This window comes from Periplaneta americana, chromosome 10 (assembly GCF_040183065.1).
Source record: "Periplaneta americana isolate PAMFEO1 chromosome 10, P.americana_PAMFEO1_priV1, whole genome shotgun sequence".
Taxonomy (NCBI): domain Eukaryota; kingdom Metazoa; phylum Arthropoda; class Insecta; order Blattodea; family Blattidae; genus Periplaneta; species Periplaneta americana.
Genome location: NC_091126.1, coordinates 53,692,663 through 53,712,489, shown reverse-complemented (window position 1 = coordinate 53,712,489; position 19,827 = coordinate 53,692,663). Strand labels below are relative to the sequence as shown.

The following is a 19,827-nucleotide window of genomic DNA, read 5'->3' as shown; positions in this document are numbered from 1 at the left end:
GCATATAAATTACTTAGTATTAATAAGACAAATTTTTGCATGCAGACTTTTCTTGCATGACTTCAGTTCAGTTTTACTCTCATGATGACATCCAGCTTTATATTCTTATTTTTCTCGTTTCAGTTGTTTCTTCATTGTGTAATACCTTCGCAATCTCAGAGCGTTATCTTCTTATTTTTCTCGTTTCAGTTGGTTCCTTCATTGTGTCATACCTTCGCAATCTCAGGGCGTCAACAAATCCTAGCAAGGAACACGCGAAGGCCGTCTTTGGTCAGATCCGTACAACGAAGAGATTTCCTCTGGACTTCAGAAAGTTCTCCAATAATTTCGAATTTTCTTACCTTCTTGGTGGACTCAACCTTGGATCTACAATTGAATCGAATGTTATCTACTCTCAAAGATCATTCCTTCCACGCGCATCAACTCTAAATCTCACCACTGAACTGTTTGGACACTCTGTTAACTTCTTGGAGGTATGTGACAATTTAAAAGAAGCTTAATTTGTTAAATACCGGTATGTGTTTTCAGACAGAAATTATTTTTAAACGATGGTACTTTATTTCTCACAGCAATTTTTCAAATGCAGAATAATATTTAGTAATTTAAGGAGTTGATTTAAATAAAACAGCAATGCATTAATGAATTATTCTACATTTGATATTCATTAAGTTGTGTTAAAGCTATAAACTTTTTTTATGTATAATATTAACTGCAAATCGTCATTGTTCCTGCAATAACTCCTATGTGTAAAATGTAACATTTTTCTGTAGGAAGAAAAAAACACATTTATTCATCCTATAGCTCAGTTGGTAGAGCAGCTGACTATGGACTGGAAGATCCGGGGTTCGATCCCAGGTGGTGACAGGATTTTTTCTCGTTGCCAAACTTTCAGAATGGCCCTGAGGTTCACTCAGCCTCCTATAAAATTGAGTACCGGGTCTTTCCCAGGGGTAAAAGGCGGTCGGAGCGTGGTGCCGACCACACCACCTCATTCTAGTGCGGAGGTCATGGAAAGCATGGGGCTCTACCTCCATGCCCCCCCAAGTGCCTTCATGGCATGTTACGGAGATACCTTCATCCTATGGCAGCCGTACATAGGAGACTGTGAATTCTTACATTTTCGAAACAAAGAAATATAATTACATATAGGAGATTTTATTATTTGTTGTATCACTGTTTAAGTTATTTAATAGAGCAAAAATCTGAAAATCGATAAATATGTCACATAGAAGTTATTGCAGGAACAACGACGAAATGTTACTCAACTATAGTTGTCAAGATGATTTATCATAAATAGTGTCATTTGTTTCCTTCTTCAGACAAATTTGTGCAATAGATGACTTCATTAATTATGAAACTGCTCTCCTGCATATAACACCTTTATCTTTAAACATTAATGTTTACGTTATATATCAGTACCATACACCTCGAGAATATTCCAAGACAAAATGTGAACATCAGTACGGTGTTCTTGCACTCATTTACTAAGGACGATCTTCTAATTAGTTTTCTTCTGCATCAATATGTTGATCCAGCAATTCTGGAGGGTTTTAATGCAGTCGTGAAACTCACTTTCTGCAATGTTGCGAAGCTGTTTTATTGCAGCTGTCTGAGTAGCCTGTATATCAGAATAGAGTAGTCTTTCAAAGCTCGAAACAGAAATAAGTCACTAGGTGAAGAATATGAAGCACGCAACAATATAGTGAACTTTTTTTCTCTCACAAGAATGCTGTTGTGCACAGTTGTGTTGAACTCGGTTTACTATTGCCTATATCAGTGGTATTCAATCTATGGTGTGCGTACCCCCAGGGGTACGTGGGGTTGTCTCAAACGGTACACATCCCATTGACTAGGTGTGTAAAATTGCTAACATTTATTTTACTACTCTTATTGATAATTATTGCAGTTTACATATTTTCTTTTACAATATCAACTCTTGTTTTTCCTAGCTTCAATAATAGTTTACATAACTCATTACTATTATTATTGCACCAATAACTTCTGTATGCATGTATAATAATAATAATAATAATAATAATAATAATAATAATAATAATAATAATAATAATAATAATTTATTTTGCATACAACATCAATCGTAGTCTTTTATTATTTCATATGTAATTGCAATGCAGTTTGGAGGTATGAAGGTAAAAAAAATGTATTTTGGGGGTACACTAGCAAAAAAGATTGAATATCACTGACCTATATCATCACGCAAAACTTCGTCTTGCTGATGTTTAGATTCCATGACAATACTAGGGCTGCATTATTGCGGCATCTTGTGCAAAAGATCTCGACGACATTCAGTGATATCGGAAGTGCTGTTGGTGGATAGATGGCCAGATCTTGGATCCTCTCACGTTATCGTCTGTTCTCCGCGAGAACACTTGTCATTCAAACACTTGTACAGGTGATAACGTTTCTTCTTCTAACATTTGTATCTCGAGTTATGTTCCTGTGTTATTTTTCACACAAAACGCGTACTCTGTACCCTATTCTTCTTTTGGCGTGACTAAGCTTCTTGCTGAAGTGTCTCACACAGAAGCTTGGAAACCACTGCAACTAGTACAGGTCAGCTCTAAACATAAAAAATATACGTACCGAAATAGGACCTTAATCATATTTTAGTATCTTGGAAATAGAAGTGGCCAGTTACTCTTGGTTCGACCCCAATATATTCAGTCCGGAAATTTTCGAATATAAACAAGCAAAAATAGAAAATTAACATCACTTGGAACAGCAAATGGGTGTTACAACATTTTGTCACGATAAAGACACTGTCATTCAACAAACAGTTACATAATATGAAACTGTCTAACAGCTAAAAAATAATTTGTTTTATCAGCATTTTAAATTTCCACTTCTAATATTGTAGGTTGAATTGCGTCAAGAAAACTTGGATCTCGTTGCCGAAAAGCTGTTTGGACCAAAGGGATATTTCAATGTACACGATTCACAGGAAATAATAAAAACTGGCAAAGAGAAATGGACAGAACTTGAAAGCAGTGTGAAACAAAAACTGAATCACGCAATACGAGGCAAACGATCTGTTACAAAGGAGGCACTTGAAGAGGTTCGGCACAAGGTAAGTTCTAAAGACGTTTGTATTGTTATTTACAAATGAGACTCATTTGATTTTCTTATTACTTTAATTAATGCATATATTTTTATTCCAAACAAATGCTAATATCTTGTTTCCCGTGTCTTCTAAACTAAGATTGAAAACAATATAACACATATAATTTGCATGAAATAATTCTTGTCAGAGGTTTTTATTTCCATGTTAATGTAAAAATTTTATGTGCAGTCTGTGGCACCACATCACTCGGAGCCCGATAGGGAGTTGTTGTTGGAACTGTCTACGAGACTGTTTGGTGCAGAGGTCGGTTGGTTTAGTTTCCACGACAGTGTCAAAGATGCAACTCACAATGCTTTCGACTCCACCTTCAACATACTGGAGAAAATTGTGAAGAAAGCAAAAAATTTCGATGTGAGTGCATAATTTGATTTTAAACAAATCTATGTTTACTTTAACTCAATTAATACTGTGTCCTGTCTTAATTCAGTTGAGACTGTGACTATAAAAGTTCGTAAATTCTGACTAATACAAAGAAGCAAGGATCCTTTTTCTTTTTACAACTTCCAAAACTATTGTAAAGATATTCATACTGATACATCATTTTACCAGGTGATACATGATTGAGAAATAAAAACGGAAAATAGTGTTGTAGTCATTATAATAACTATTATATATAGCCTACTGTATGTGTGTGTGTTTGTGTGTGTGTCTATATATATATATATATATATATATATATATATATATATATGTATATATATATATGTATATATAGACACACACGCACACATATCAGCACTCAGGATACATTATAAGCAATAATATATTAATGAATATTTAAATACTTATATAGTCACAATCATGCCATGGTATAAAAGAAAAATTTCACAACCTCGAGCGGGATTCGAACCTGCGACTTCCTGTACTCCGGTCAGGCTCTCTACCAACTGAGCTATCGACTTCGTTTCACGCCAAAGGCTTGAAATTCTCCTCTCATACTGGCGACTCTGTTATAGAGTACTGTCCATAGCGTCTGATCTAGTCAGCACTGCTTATGGGTGGAAAGAAACATTGTAAATGTAAACTTCATCTTACGATGTTGGATGACGTATATACGTCCGTTGATGTGACATATTAATGAATTTTATTTATAGTGTATTTGATAGGTGAAATAGATGATGATTTTTTTTTTCTTTTCAGCACAAAGTGAGGCAACATAACACATTCCTCGATACAGAACTTATATACCCCACATCTCTCGGCTTGCCCCTGAAACTGGTTGCTAGTGGCAGCAGTGCAATTCATGTCGATTTGGAAGGAAAGATCGACATTAATCAGATCGTCAACAATTTCCAGAACTCCCACATTCATTTAAAATTCGTTCCAAGGTAGGATTTTAGTTACAAAACTTTTATGTACTGGTAGCTTTAATATTCACTGTAAAATCTTTAAACTGGAAAATTAAGAAATTTCATACTTTCTGTACATTGATGTGTTCATCACTATTTGCTATAGAATAATATTTACCAATTACATATTTCACTGATTTCCTTATGAATCAAAACTTTTCACCAAGTCAATGTTACAAGTGGAATTATTGGTAATATTAAAAAATGCAAGAAGTGAATCCCAGATATTTGTTTCAATATTACTATGTTTAATGATACTTTGGAGGTTTCTCGTTAAGATAATAATTATGTTAAAGAGAATTGAGTAATGGTGGATTGGAGTTGGCAGGGGAAAACGAAGAATTATTCAGAGAAAAATTATCGTAGAATTCTTTTGTACATCTGATTCTCACATTATATGCTGGGGACAGAACTTCTGCCCTATTGTTGAGATTGCGTCAGTGCACTGAACTCAGATATTTCTTAAGGGGACACTTATATCAGTTTCAAAACTTCTACAATTTTCATCCAAAATTTATGAATTTTATATTACAGGAACATGTCTACAATACTATAATCTGTACAAAATTTGGTGCCATTAGGGCTAATAATTTTGAAATTATATTTTTTAAATATATTTTCTATTGATGTCACAAAAAATTTCCTCGAGACAAAATTTTCAAAATTGTTAGTTCGTATTGGCTCAAAAGCTTGAAAATAGTCATGGGAATATAAATGAATTAGCTTTTTGAGCTCAGTCTAAATAGAGTCACAATAAATTTGTAAGTTGATTTTCTTAATTTTTTACTATTATTTCACCATCCCCTTGAAAATCTTTGTTACAGTTCAAGTATTCTCTGCTTATTTTATCTTGACATTTGTATATGTTAGGCACTTATTTAAACGAAGTACTACCTGTTGATTTGTTGATTCATTTCAGCGCTGCCGTTGAAATTACAAGCTCATTTGTTGTGGATGCTTACGCTGTGGAAGCAGGCCTGAAAGTAGCCACTACTTTGCATACTGCAACTGGTACTGATATAACTGTGAAGGCTACAGAAGGAGTTGGCATTGATGTTACTTTGGGCTTGCCAGTGAAGAAACAGGATGTAATTACGCTCAAATCAGAAGTGTTGTCTACTGTCCAGGAACGTGGAAAATCCGAAGTGGATACTGCTGTCACTTTCGCCAGCACACCAAGGTACGGTAATTGCTTTTCCTGCATGTTAATTTAGATCTTACTTTTGCATGTCTCACTGCATGCTAGTAATATGCTTCAGGATATCCATCAATCCATCATTCGATCTCCGAAAAACATTTCCATTATGGATTTTTATAACTCACTTTATCTTTATCTTATTTCTTGCTCATTTCTTCCATTTCACCAATCACGCTTATTGTACCTCTCTCATGTAATTTATGTAATATCATCCGGTGACCCAGAGAATTGCACCAATGCTGCATGCTATCTAGCTTTTCACATTACTTCATTCCTTAGTTTGTCAAAGACTTGCGTACATCCGATTATATTCCAATAATGCCTTATTCTAAATTTTACATTTTGCTTTGTTGACATTCTGTATGTATATTTCTTGAGCATAGAATGTCTACAAAATTTATCCCATTGAAATTATTTGGTGATCTGCAGATTCCTTGCGTTTCAATTAAATGTAATGTAGGAGAAGAGGTTACATCATTTCAAAAATTGTTACAAAATATTGTCTTAGATATTCTGTATAATGTTACTTGGCACAGAGTCTGTAAGAATCTTCAATTTAGTAACCAACTCACCAACACAAAAGTATTTAGGCGTCATAAAATAAGTTTTAATGCTGGAAAATTTTTATTGCGAATGGAAATACGTATGATACAGAAAAGACATGAAATTTGTTCTTCTTGAAACATACCGGTACATACAGGACAAAACAATTAATCTCTCAGACACATTGACCTATGTCAACTATTGAAGTTCAAAGGTTCTTTTAGAATGACAGATTAAATATTTTGTCTGTACATATGTTTGTTCGAAGATCTAATTTTGTTGTTCTTCGTCTGTAAATATTTCTAAACCATGCGTTCAGTGGCTTTACTGTATTTGAATAGGAAATTCTTTATGAGTAGAATCCGTTATTAATTTTACGGAAATTAACTTAAATAGCATGTTCAACCACATAAAGTAGTAAGTTAATTCCTTGATCAGAATTGTTAAATTTGTGTGTGGTGAACTTCTCTTTGACATTCTGTACATCAACATCCATTAGCACAGTGTGTCTTGAAAGTTCATATTTAGCTTGAAATGCACCTTGCTTGGGTTGATATAGCTTTTTATGTATGTTTACAGTAGAACCGCTTTTTAAGTCCAAGGAACGAAATTTAGTTTTAAATATTATATCCTACACCTGCTTTCATATACAGATTAAAGTACATTTCACAAGACGTACCCAGGATTATTGCCATATGCATAAGTCACAAATGTTCACGCATACGAGAAATAAGACAAACCTCTAATTTTGTTTATTTATAGAACCTGAAAATGAGTTCAGTTAGTTGTCATCAAAATTATTGCGTCCTCTGCCTTATCTCTGTGGATAGTGTATGTACTTCCCATCCAAATGGTACGTGATTCGATTCACGTCGTGGGTAAAGGAAGAGATTTATCTTCCGTCCACGGAAATAGATGTTTGTCCCTTGCTATGTGTTGTTCCGTGTTGTCTCGTTCTCTGCCGTGCTGACTACATGATCAGGGAGGCCTGCAGTGTGTGTTTGTCTGGTATGTCGGTCCACAGGTATACCCTCCCCTACACTGCATTGGCTTGTAAGTCGGTTTCAAAGGAGATAATCAGGACAAAGGAAGAAAGATGAAATTTATAGACCACTGCTAAAAGCGGAGCTACTGTGTTTGCATGCATGTATGTAAAATGTAATATAGACTATGTCGAAAGAAAGGGCAAATGTTGAACGACCGAGTTGGTTCATGCGTATCGCATGGGACTCACATTCGGGAGGTCCGTGGTTCGATTGCCGGACCGACCAACCTGACTGTGGTTCTTCCGTGGTTTTTCACAGTTACTTAGGCAAATGCCGGGTTGGAATTTTCATTGCCTCGGTCCATTTTCCCTTGTCCTCCCATGTAGAAACATAATTTAGATTTCATATCATATTCATCTTTCTCATTTCATTCAATAGACATATTCAGGTCAAGACGCATGTCTTCATCTGCATCCGTTCCTGGGTTCTCAATATCTCTGCCAGGATTCATTCCTTAAGAGCACTTCCAAGGGCGCTTCGATACCTTGGAAGGGCCATTGGAATGGATCCTGTGCTGCTTGGTCACCTCGGTGGTATGAACTTAGAACAGGGGAGGATAGGAGACCCCCATTGGGTGAGCGGGTGAGGGATCACATGCAGCCAGTGGGCTGGTACATCCTCATCCTCAGTCATCCCACAACATTCGAAGTGCACAATAGGTCTCAGTATGGCCGACTGTGAAAGGTCGTCCTAACCCACCCGTACCCACCGTGACCTAACCTAACCTAACCTAACCTAAGGGAAAATGTTGGAACATTTAAAATGATTAGAGTTGAATTATTATATTAAATGTATGTGTGTGATTATTGTGTAAGTTACGAATTGAAGAACGAGTAACATTCAAAATGAATTCATATACGAAATAATTGCATGATGCATAATGAGAGGGAAATCAAAAGAATCTTCTTCACAAGCAAATATGTTGGGTATAACTTTATATGCTCACTTCCATTTTAGCTATGCATGATTCTTGGGAAGACCTTTAAATTACATGTTATCTTTGATGCAATTTCTAAAAGACACACTACATAATAATAACTATTCAAAACTAATATAATATTAAATGTTACTTGGATCAGAAGTAATTCCTTTAAGACCTCATTTTTTTTTTGTAAAATTGTTATTTAAAAATACTTAGCCTACGTAAGAGCTTAAAGAGCTTATTCACTATTTCCAAATTCTTTGTGCCTGTTCACTTAGTGAATGCATTGTAAGTACAAAGAAATTCCGTGTTTCATATTATATTTCTACTAGAATAAAAAGAAACTGATCTCTCTAGGAATTTTCTGTAAAAAAAAAGTACAGGCTCACTGTAATGGAAAGAAAAAAATTCGGAGTGAATTAAAAAATTAATATTCGATAGCTTTTAGTTAAATCATACAGTGTATCATTATCATTGCATTTGAATGTAGTACAAACTTTCTATTGTCAAAGCTGTCGGTAACAATTACAAGAGACGTTGCAGTGTTTTTAAATATATTACACTTTTCTGCACAAAAACAAACTTTTGTAACAGTGATTTTAGATTGTAATCATCAATATACAGAACTGCAATAGAATTAATTTACTGTGTGATAGGAGGGAATACCATGGATGTTTCGACCAATTGTCTCCCCTGACCGGTCTCACATTCTGTGGTGAAATGAACTTCCCATGGGACCCCGTAGCATCAAAGGCTGCATTCTACCCTCTGAATGGCCCCAGCAAAGTTTCTCTGACAATTGAAAATGAAGATGTAACTAGCTACCACTTCCGTGCCTCTCTCAATAACAAGGGTAAGTGAAATTTAGTTTATATAATAGAGTTGGGCCGTCAATGTAAGATTAATAAATATATACGACAGAATTATTCTTTACCAAAGCTTCAGTTTCGAGATCTATTTGTGTGCTCTTTTAAAATTTGTAAATGTGAGAAGAACTTGTATAGTTATGACATGTAATGACAAATTATAACCTTTGTATTTTCTATGCCATAGATCCAAACAAGAAGTCACTTGAGCTCCTCCTTGAAACACCGAACTCTAAAACAAATCGTAAACTGGGACTCATCCTAGAACGAACATTTTCACCATATTATGGTCTGAAGGCAGAACTCAGTTCACCTTGGAAACATGTGTCTGCTGAAGGTAGGTCGCATAAATATAATTGTACATCTGCTGTGCTGTATGGATATAGAATTAGTGTGAAAGAAAACTAGGTGCCGAAAGGAATATTAAAAATGTTGGTTTTCTTTACTTCACATATTAGAAGTCGGTAACACAAGTGTACATTCTTCACTCCAATAATATCATCATCATTATTATTTTCTAGTAATGTTATATTTTATAGTTTTAACATTAACATAATATGTGATTGCTAATAACATTGAGTTATTTAATATTTGTAACTCTACACAGTATTGCGTTGTGAACAGTACCACACGCTATGTGCTGATGCTCGTTGTCGATTCATCGAAGAAACATCAGAAATAGGCTGGAAGCCAATCGCAAGTTGCATACTATGAGAGGTTTAAAGGGAAGGAAAGCATTATGCTTCTGTACTCTTTGTCTTCCTTTTTCTTCCTAGTAACCTATTATCGTCACAAGTAGGTTGTCGAAAACTAACATCTTACATCATCCACACGTTCAAATTCATCCCCTGAGTCAAAACATTGTATAAACACAAAAAAAAAAGGAAACAAAATATAAGGGGAAAGGAATAATAATTAATTTATCCGTATACACATAAATATTTTTCCTTTAGGAATGAAAAGGGAAGCAATGCTTCCAGTAGATCCATGAATGCTACGGCCCTGCCATACTTATTTTAATTAAAGAAGCGAGCAAAAACAAAAGAAACCTTTCAAATTGTATTGATAAATATGGCTGTACCCCAGATCCCCATTTCCATTTGCGGCCACTGTATATCATCCTATGTCACGCAGGTCTCTTGACTTAACCCATTGTGCTTTCCAGCTGCATAATGCATTACATTTTCTTTATTATTAGTGAAGATATTTCTAGTTTAACAGTTGTAGGAAAGTTTATTTGTAATATTACTCAATAAAGTAAATTAAGGCAATCTTGATATGAAGAGAAAATAATGAACAAATGATAGTAGCTGTAAGTACATAGTGATTCAATTATTTATTCAAATACAAAAGTTTCTGTAATGAGACATATTTGAAGAATAAAGTCCATGTCATAGTAAATGTACTTAGGTTTACTGATAGCATTGAGTGAGAAAAATTCGTTTCATTTCCTTTCTATCACATGCGTGAACTCTAGACTCGCCCACAGTCTTAAACAGTAAAGGCTTTTAAAATCTTTTGTGTATTTAAATTATTGGACATGTTCGATAAATTGTGCCGTCATTTTATTTATTTTAATATTAGAATTTAATGAATTGCTAACCTGTATGTTTGTATAGGTTTTACTGAAATCTCGTTTATTTAGTTACTGATAATATATATTTTTAATTTGATGTTTATTATATCCGTACATTACCACATTTGTGGCTGTCATTTCAGAATTTTATATGCGAGGAATGCGAATATTTGACTGCAAGTGAAGCAACGAATGTGACATTTTGTGCCAATTACAAATATAATGTCAAATTATGTTACATATCAAGGGTTAAGTTGGCCTCGGTAGCGTACTTGGTATAGTGCTGACCTTCTATGCTCGCGGTTGCGGGTTCGATCCTGGCCCAGGTCGATGGCATTTAAATGTGTTTAAATGCGACAGGCTCATGTCAGTAGATTTGCTGTCATGTAAAAGAACTCCTGCGGGACAAAATTCCGGCACACTGGTGATGCTGATATAACCTCTGCAGTTACGAGCATCGTTAAATAAACTGTAATTTTTTTAAAATTTCTCAAGGGTTAAGAACAGAGACCACGTATTTGGTGAAGTGCAAATTTTACAGAACAGGCAAAAAGAAAAAAAAAAGCATAGTTTCTGATTTAAGCATTCAGGAGTTTTTATTTTTGGTGAATTTTTAAAATAAATTTTTATATTCTTTATCTTTATTCACGAGTTACATGAGGAAGGATATATTTTTTTTTAATTCGTCAGATACGAGGTCTCCATTCTCAACCTTCGATATAGCGAATGCTGAATGCTAATCTGTACGAATTCCTGAATATTCAAGTTAATTTGACCTTTGTCAATTTGTTCCATGCAGGATATTTATGTCACAATTTACGTTAGCATAAGGACAAGAAAAATCATTCCATATTTAATGGCTGTACTCTAAACTTGTAGTTTTATTGATATGCCTTTCTGGCATAGTGCCTTAGATATTACATGCTGGAGCACCATTTTTTCCGTAGGGTGCAGATGTATTGTAACGATAATTCAACCAAAAAAAAAAAGCATAATCCTAATAGTTAGGTTACCTTAAAATGCCAAAGTTTTGATACCTGCGCCTCCCAAAAATTTTTCCCAGGAGTCTCCACTGATTAAAAAATTAATTTAATGATTTCTTTTCAGTGGCATTCACTGACAATGATCATGAACTCTCTCTCCGTGGCACTCTGTTGAATGATGCTCAAGAATACACTGTGAAGCTAGGAGCTTCTGTAACAGGTGACACAAGTCATGCCACCTACCACCCTCTGTTGGAATACAAAACACCTCAACAAACGGGAAGTCTTGTTGCGCAAAAGGGTGCAAAAGGACAAAAACTTTCATCACATCCCTACAGCGTTGATGGTAAGAAATTATTTATTAATTAAAATTTGTCCTCTCATTTGTTTATTCATATTATGTGAAATATTGCTCAATGTTTTCCATAACGTGTGAAATTAAAAAAAAAAAAAAAGAATGGATAGCTTTCATTGTTTCTCGTTATTGTACACACGTTATAAACAAAGTTTTAACTTATTAATTAGAAAGAAATTTTGGAGAAAGCAGCCGTCATGCTTGAAGGTAATATCAGAAAATTTCATGTGACAATATTGTAAAAAACTTCGACCAGAATATTCATTATACTTAAACTTGAGGTTCTCTATTTATTACCATTACCTTTTAAAAAGGCTTAACATTTAATAACTTTTTCAAGGAAAAAACTTAGTAACATTATCTTATCATTTGCAAGAAAGTGAGTAACCAAATTAAATTCCTTCCTGCAATATTAAATGACATTGACTGGGGAAAATTAGAAACAATTGCTGAACTAGCCGATGTAGTGGGTAGGTGAAAATTACTTGTAATTTTGTGTTTAATACCGTAAGTAACTTGTTTCTTTCTAGGTTCTATTACTGTGGATAAATCCCCGAACTCAAGGAAATTCACTTTCAATGATGTTCTTTTCAAAACACCACATGGTGAGTAAATTGTGCATAAAAATCTTTTTATTGCAATATTATGTTACAAGTACAGAAATGCTGCAACTATATTAGTCTTTTTCTTATTTTCTATTAATACTTTGGAAAGTTCTACAGTTTCTTAGGTGTTTTATATTTCAGTACAAGAGTAAAAGGAATGCTGCATATTTTTCTCTGTTCTTTAAATGTTATGAGGTCATCTGTTGTATGGTGTAGCTAAATATAAAACTACAAAGAATTTTGAAAAGGAAATCTTGAAAATCACTAAATGGTGTATTTGCGACGAATTGAAATTCGCAACAAATAGCTTTGTTCTGATTGATATATATATATATATATATATATATATATATATATATATATATATACACAAACACCTATCATTGAGTACATATACATATACATCTTTTAATTTGAGGATTCTTTTTAAATTCATATAAGTTACCTTACATTTCCTACTTAAAAAATTCTAAGCTAGTCTAGTCTCTTAAACTTCACTGCTGTCTCAGGAAGAACATTTCTCTTCTAAACATTAGTTTCCTTTTTCAGGTGAGTACAAAATTGATGGTAGTGTGAGCGGAGAAACATCTAAATCTGTCAGTACTGATCTCAAGGTAACATATGGAGAGAATAATGTGATTCTGAAGTCTGATCTAAAAGTACTTGCTCCCTCAACTCTTCATCTCAGCCTTGTACTCCAATCATCGCAGTACCCTGACTTTGGTGTTAACTTTATTTGGGACTACAAGAGAGACAAGCATAATGTGAGTATCCATTCATTTTGTAGTACAGGTACCGATAGTTGAAATTACTATTACCTTCCATGAATTTTATTAACTGGAGACACACACGTTTATAATAAAAATATGCACAAACCGTGTTAAGTGTTCTGTGGGATTGTTGACTTTTCCACCCTTTTATGAAAGCTGTAGCTTTCAATGTTTCTGAGATTCATATGAGTTTCGTCATCAGAGAACGCTAGGAAAAGATAACCTATCTGTTAGATTCATTACCAAGAGCTATTCTGGAAACGGTAACTCATCCAATACAGGTTACTCTTTCCTCGTCTTGGAATCAATACATGATAAGCTTCATGTCTCTGCATCTGTGATATGATGTAAAATATGAAAAATGATTCATTCCACTTTGGATATGATGAAAGTCATAAATCATGCTCATGCTTTGTGTTTTCGTTCATGTCTTAATGTATAATTATTGTTAAAGCACGAACTAAGGTAGTATTTTTATTGGCAAAATTGTAATTATGTGTGTGTATATATAATACCTACCAACTTCACTTGCGTGATTCGAGTTAAATTGTAATAAAATGATTACTGTTAATAACATTTTTATATCTAAAGTACTGATATGGAAGATAAGAATAATAATGAGCATACCGGTATACAAAATTGTATTCCTTTTCCTCAGCTGGAAAATACCTTGGTTATAGTCCATGGAAGAGATCCTAACAGCAATGATGCCAGATTCACATTGCACCAGCAAGCTCATTATCAGTTTGAAGGTCAGAACGTTGAATTCTCCACCAAGAATGAAGGTCAGTATACAGTGTAAAGGATTATCTGAAATCATCACTACTTTGATATTTTGAGAGTACTACTACTACTACTACTACTACTACTACTACTACTACTACTACTACTACTACTACTACTACTACTACTACCAGTCGACCTGGTTGGCGAGTTGGTATAGCGCTGGCCTTCTATACTCAAGGTTGCGGGTTCGATCCCGGACCAGGTTGATGGCATTTAAGTGTGCTTAAATGCGACAGGCTCATGTCATTAGATTTTCTGGCATGTAAAAGAACTCCTGTGGGACAAAATTCCAGCACATCCGGTGACGCTGATTTAACCTCTGCAGTTGCGAGCATCGTTAAATAAAATATAACAATAACAACACTACCAGTACTACTACTACCATTATTATTATTATTATTATTATTATTATTATTATTAGACTGACTACTACTACACTACTACTACTACTACTACTACTACTACTACTACTACTACTACTACTACTACTACTACTACTATAATTACTTACTTACTTACAAATGGCTTTTAAGGAACCCGAAGGTTCATTGCCGCCCTCACATAAGCCCGCCAGTGGTCCCTATCCTGTGCACGATTAATCCAGTCTCTATCATCATACCCCACCTCCCTCAAATCCATTTTAATATTATCCTCCCATCTACGTCTCGGCCTCCCTAAAGGTCTTTCTCCCTCCGGTCTCCCAACTAACACTCTATATGCATTTCTGGATTCGCCCATACGTGCTACATGCCCTGCCCATCTCAAACGTCTGGATTTAATGTTCCTAATTATGTCAGGTGAACAATACAATGCGTGCAGTTCTGTGTTGTGTAACTTTCTCCATTCTCCTGTAACTTCATCCCGCTTAGCCCCAAATATTTTCCTAAGCACCTTATTCTCAAACACCCTTAACCTATGTTCCTCTCTCAGAGTGAGAGTCCAAGTTTCACAGCCATACAGAAGAACCTGTAATATAACTGTTTTATAAATTCTAACGTTCAGATTTTTGGACAGCAGACTGGATGATAAGAGCTCAACCGAATAATAACACGCATTTCCCATATTTATTCTGCATTTAATTTCCTCCCGAGTGTCATTTATATTTGTTACTGTTGCTCCAAGATATTCGAATTTTTCCACCTCTTCGAAGGATAAATCTCCAATTTTTATATTTCCATTTTGTACAATATTCTGGTCACGAGACATAATCATATACTTTGTCTTTTCGGGATTTACTTCCAAACTGATCGCTTTACTTGCTTCAAGTAAAATTTCCGTGTTTTCCCTAATCGTTTGTGTATTTTCTCCTAACATATTCACGTCATCCGCATAGACAAGAAGCTGATGTAACCCGTTCAATTCCAAACCCTGCCTGTTATCCTGAACTTTCCTAATGGCATATTCTAGAGCGAAGTTAAAAAGTAAAGGTGACAGCGCATCTACAATTATTATTATTATTATTATTATTATTATTATTATTATTATTATTATTATTATTATTATTATTATTATTATTATTTTATTACTGAGATAATTTGATTTGGTTTATCAGTACCTATAATAGGTATCTTTTATGAAATGTTTAGTAATTTTGTTTCATTAGTAATACCTCATGTCTCGTCTGTGCTTTAATTTTTTGTCTTTTGCTTTCCAGTCTCCTATCCTCTGCTCAGTGTTCTTGGTAAATTTGAAGGCAAGGTGACACGGACTAGTCTTCATCTTGACCTTGAAGCAAGCTATGAAAAACATAAATTTGAGTCTGAACTAACTGCAAAAACTGGCGTTAACAAACCTGGAGATTATGAAATTGATTTTGAGGTATGTAATGTAATTAGTTGGTTTATTTATTTGCCTACATATTTTTTGCTGTGCAAGTTACTTTTCCATGAGAGAGCTGCTACTAAAAATAAAAATTACTTGAGGTTTCGAATCTGAAAGTGTTTTGTAACTCGAAGGTGCCTTGGCTGAGAGTGATGTTAAAGAGGCGAGCATTTATGAATTGACATTCCCTTATGATATTGTGGCCATGTTTCAGTTGGAATTCGACAGGCTATTTTAAAAGTGTTCCCCAAAAGAGAATACGATAAAGAAAAGAAATGTTTTCAGGCAGTTTGTACAAATCATATGCTTGGCTAGAATATAGTGTAGTGCAATGACATGAACAGTAATGATGACTTTAGTAATGGGACTAATCTGTTTGATTATTTTATTCGCAGGCCAAGGTTCTTGACAATAGCATAGAATTCGAAACGAAACGTGAAATTATAGCAGCAGATCAATCCAGATTTACAACTGAAATAGAGGTGCATCCCGGTGGAAAATATGAGCTTGTTGCAGATGTAACACACCACTGTGAAAGGAACAACATCAATTTCCAAATCGATGCCGTTGCTAAGGTCCATGGACAGTCAGATGATTACAAGTAAGAAAATTTATAATGGCAATGCTCATAAAATAAAACCGGCATGGTGGCTCACTGGATTTATAAGCCAGGGGGCCCAAATTAAAATTCAAAATCCACCCTGAATGTATGACTTGTGTTAGGCAAGCCCATGATCCAGGCAATACAGGGTTTTCTCCGGGTATTCAAGTTCACCTGTGACATCCCAACAATTCTTCTTTTACTTTTTCATATTATTATTCTTCTTCACCATTATTCATTATGAGTGTAATGCAGACCCATATTCTATGCACTTTGGATAGTCTCTGACGAACTAAGTAATGTACATTTCTCAGCAACAGCGATATCTATGAGCCATGTTTGTAGAGTCGCAGCAATTAAGAGTAAGTTAAAGATGCTACCATTGCATAAAAAAAAACCCGTAAAATTATGAGCTGGAGAAATTTGTGTAAAAGTAAGACATTTAGGGCCCGTATTCCAGCTACTTATAAGCTGGAATGAAGTTGCCTGATTCGAAATATATATATGACGTCACAGCGCAGGTACAGGTACATTTGTATACAAAATAGTTACGCATCCTCTGCCCTCTTCCTCTAGAAAGTCAAATTCTGGACGCAGTCAGAGTGAATAGTCTTATCGATCACTGCTCTTACAAGTCGTATTATTGAAATAACTACATCTTTGTGGCTGATTGAAGGTTCATTGCAGAGGTAAAATGTCTTACGTAAAATGTTCAAGCGGGTAATATTGCAGTGCATAGTTGAGGATATTTGAAATAATATGTTCACTGTCAATATAGACAACATTACATATACATTGTGTAAACTAAACGTAAAAGTGACAAAAACAGTGCACTGAAAGATACTGCAATACCAAAAAGCACAGAAACTATATTGAACATAATCCAAAAGAATCGGTATCGTAAAAATCTGAAAATTATGAAGATATTAACTTCACGTTTAGCATGGATTTGTGTAGCCTACCATGATGTTCAGTGCCAACATCCCAATTAATAAATTAAATAATCTACATTTTAGGGAATTTCTAGAAAAGTGCATAGAAAATTAGTGGGTTTTCAGTGATTAGCGACATATGCAATATTCTAATGAAACACAAAAAATCAGATAATAAAACTGTCTTGTACTACATTATGCACCAATAACGTCATGTGGTATTGGAAGAATTTCTTGCAATATAAAATCATTTTTAATGACATCCGCATTTGTTCAAGTTCTTCATTATTTTTTTTACCACAAATCAGATTTTTACTGAACACATAAGTTCATATCGGGATTTTCATTAATGACTGTTCAGTTTGTCTTTAGCTGACGTATTTGTCTCCACATAGGCAGATCCTAAAGACTTTTGAATGTTTTCAATAATTCCAAGGGAATCGACGAGTGTTAGGCCCAAAGTCTGCAACTTAGTTATTGTGGTGGGCAGTTTTGCAAAGTTTGTCTGTTGTGCGACAAGATCACTTCTTAAATATTTAATCGGAGTCACTGCAAGACTTTACACTTCATAATTCACCATAGAACACAAATGTAGCAATTCACAAAGTAACTGTACCTACAGATATTGCAAACCTACTACCTACCCGAATTAAATGCATGTAATGGGAAGCACGTTAGTGCTATTGTCGACAAACTAGCAAGTATGGGAGAGATGCATGAGAGACATTTTTCAAATAATAATTTTTGCCTCAGAGTAGGACTTGTACAGTATAGGACAAGAGTTGGTGATTTGGAATTCCAGTGTGACTTTAATGAGGGGATTAGCTGGTAAGGTCCAGGAGTTCTCAGGTAGAAGCTCCACAAACCATTACTGCTTTGACTTATGTTTTTCATTAGAGACACTCAAATATTGTAAGCTTATAGATACCTAACTGTAAGAGGCAACATTTGTAAAATGCAGGTTATTATGCGATTTAACATAAAATATGCACTAAAGCTATAAAAAATGGACGTAATATGCAAGATAAACCTTTAAATATGCTTTATTAAACCTGAAATCTTAAAAACATGCATTATGCACGAATTTATCCCAAAAAGGATAAAACATAGAAATATACACTGAAAAGATAATATACTTATTTCGAATCACTAAGATATAAATGGATATTTGCAAAGTTTGAGAAGCATAGCAAGCTTATATAAAAACATGCATTCGCATGAAAATCATATCTTTACTCATTAGTCTGATATTTTAAGTTACCGTATATACAGTAGTTGCTACATTATTTTGAAAACCAGAAATGTACTGATATGAACTCTTAAGATTGCCCGTGTTCAGAATTTAATTTTGGTTGTCTCTAATTCAATGGTTTCAGTAATTACTGTGAGGTTCATGTGTTCATGTAATGTCTGCACCATTTAGAAATTATTTCTTTTATTTGTTTTATGTTCATCTTTCTAAAAGGTGATAACATATGCTAGTTTATATGCTTTGAATGAGTTAAATATGTAAAGTAATAGTATATGAAATTCAACAGTAATGCATTTATACTGAAAATAAGTTGGTTGTTTTCTTATAGTAGATAAAGGATTAAAATTACCTTCCCTTAAAGTTTATCTAACAAGTTTCATGTTACTTAACACTGAAATAAGCGCAATTTAATTTATTGGAACAAGTTAGAACTCTTTAATTACCATATGAAATCAAACTTGTATTTTTTTTACAGACTTGACGCTGGACTGGTAGTGAATCAACAGCTGTTTGATGCACATTACAAAGCTTTAATTGGGAGTACTGAATATGTTGATATCAGCGCCAAGTACAATAAGGCTAGTGGAAGTCCATCTGGAAATGCCAAGGTATAACTTACATTATCTCTAATGTATTAATTACTAAGATTGGATCATTTCATTGTTACGGGTGTGACAAATATTTAGTTACATTGACTAAAAGACTTAAGATTATGTCAATTTCTTATCTTGTAGGCAGTTGATAAAGCTATGGTATATAGATAGATAGATAGATAGATATTTATTAGCCTTAGGAAATACAATGATTTCATGGCATCGTCAGAGTGAATACATAATAAATATGCGGTTACATACATGTTATTCCGACATACAAGATGTCTACAATAATATACAAATAATATACAATCAACACATTCAGTAATGAAGTCAATTCTCCACAGTTTTCTTCAGACCATTACTTGTACAAGGTTCTTGGTTTCCTTATCTTCTTGGGCAGTCTCACCCCAGACATGAATCAGATAGAAAAGAAGAGCAGTAAACACAAAAGGAAATACTAACTACTGTAAGCTAAATTTGGAGT

The 19,827-nt window shown here is 34.3% G+C and overlaps 1 protein-coding gene across 1 annotated transcript in view; it reads left to right on the top strand.

Annotated features, from left to right (window-relative positions):
* apolpp (retinoid- and fatty-acid binding glycoprotein apolipophorin) overlaps positions 1-19,827 on the top strand; it is a 107,142-nt gene that overhangs the window by 29,675 nt on the left and 57,640 nt on the right. The window contains exons 12-25 of the mRNA XM_069837490.1: positions 190-473; positions 2,879-3,088; positions 3,311-3,493; positions 4,283-4,470; positions 5,411-5,671; positions 8,857-9,053; positions 9,254-9,403; positions 11,750-11,971; positions 12,511-12,585; positions 13,135-13,349; positions 14,014-14,140; positions 15,796-15,959; positions 16,358-16,563; positions 19,223-19,355. Of these exons, the coding sequence (XP_069693591.1) occupies positions 190-473; positions 2,879-3,088; positions 3,311-3,493; positions 4,283-4,470; positions 5,411-5,671; positions 8,857-9,053; positions 9,254-9,403; positions 11,750-11,971; positions 12,511-12,585; positions 13,135-13,349; positions 14,014-14,140; positions 15,796-15,959; positions 16,358-16,563; positions 19,223-19,355 (2,615 nt within the window). The remainder of the gene's footprint in view (positions 1-189; positions 474-2,878; positions 3,089-3,310; positions 3,494-4,282; positions 4,471-5,410; positions 5,672-8,856; positions 9,054-9,253; positions 9,404-11,749; positions 11,972-12,510; positions 12,586-13,134; positions 13,350-14,013; positions 14,141-15,795; positions 15,960-16,357; positions 16,564-19,222; positions 19,356-19,827) is intronic.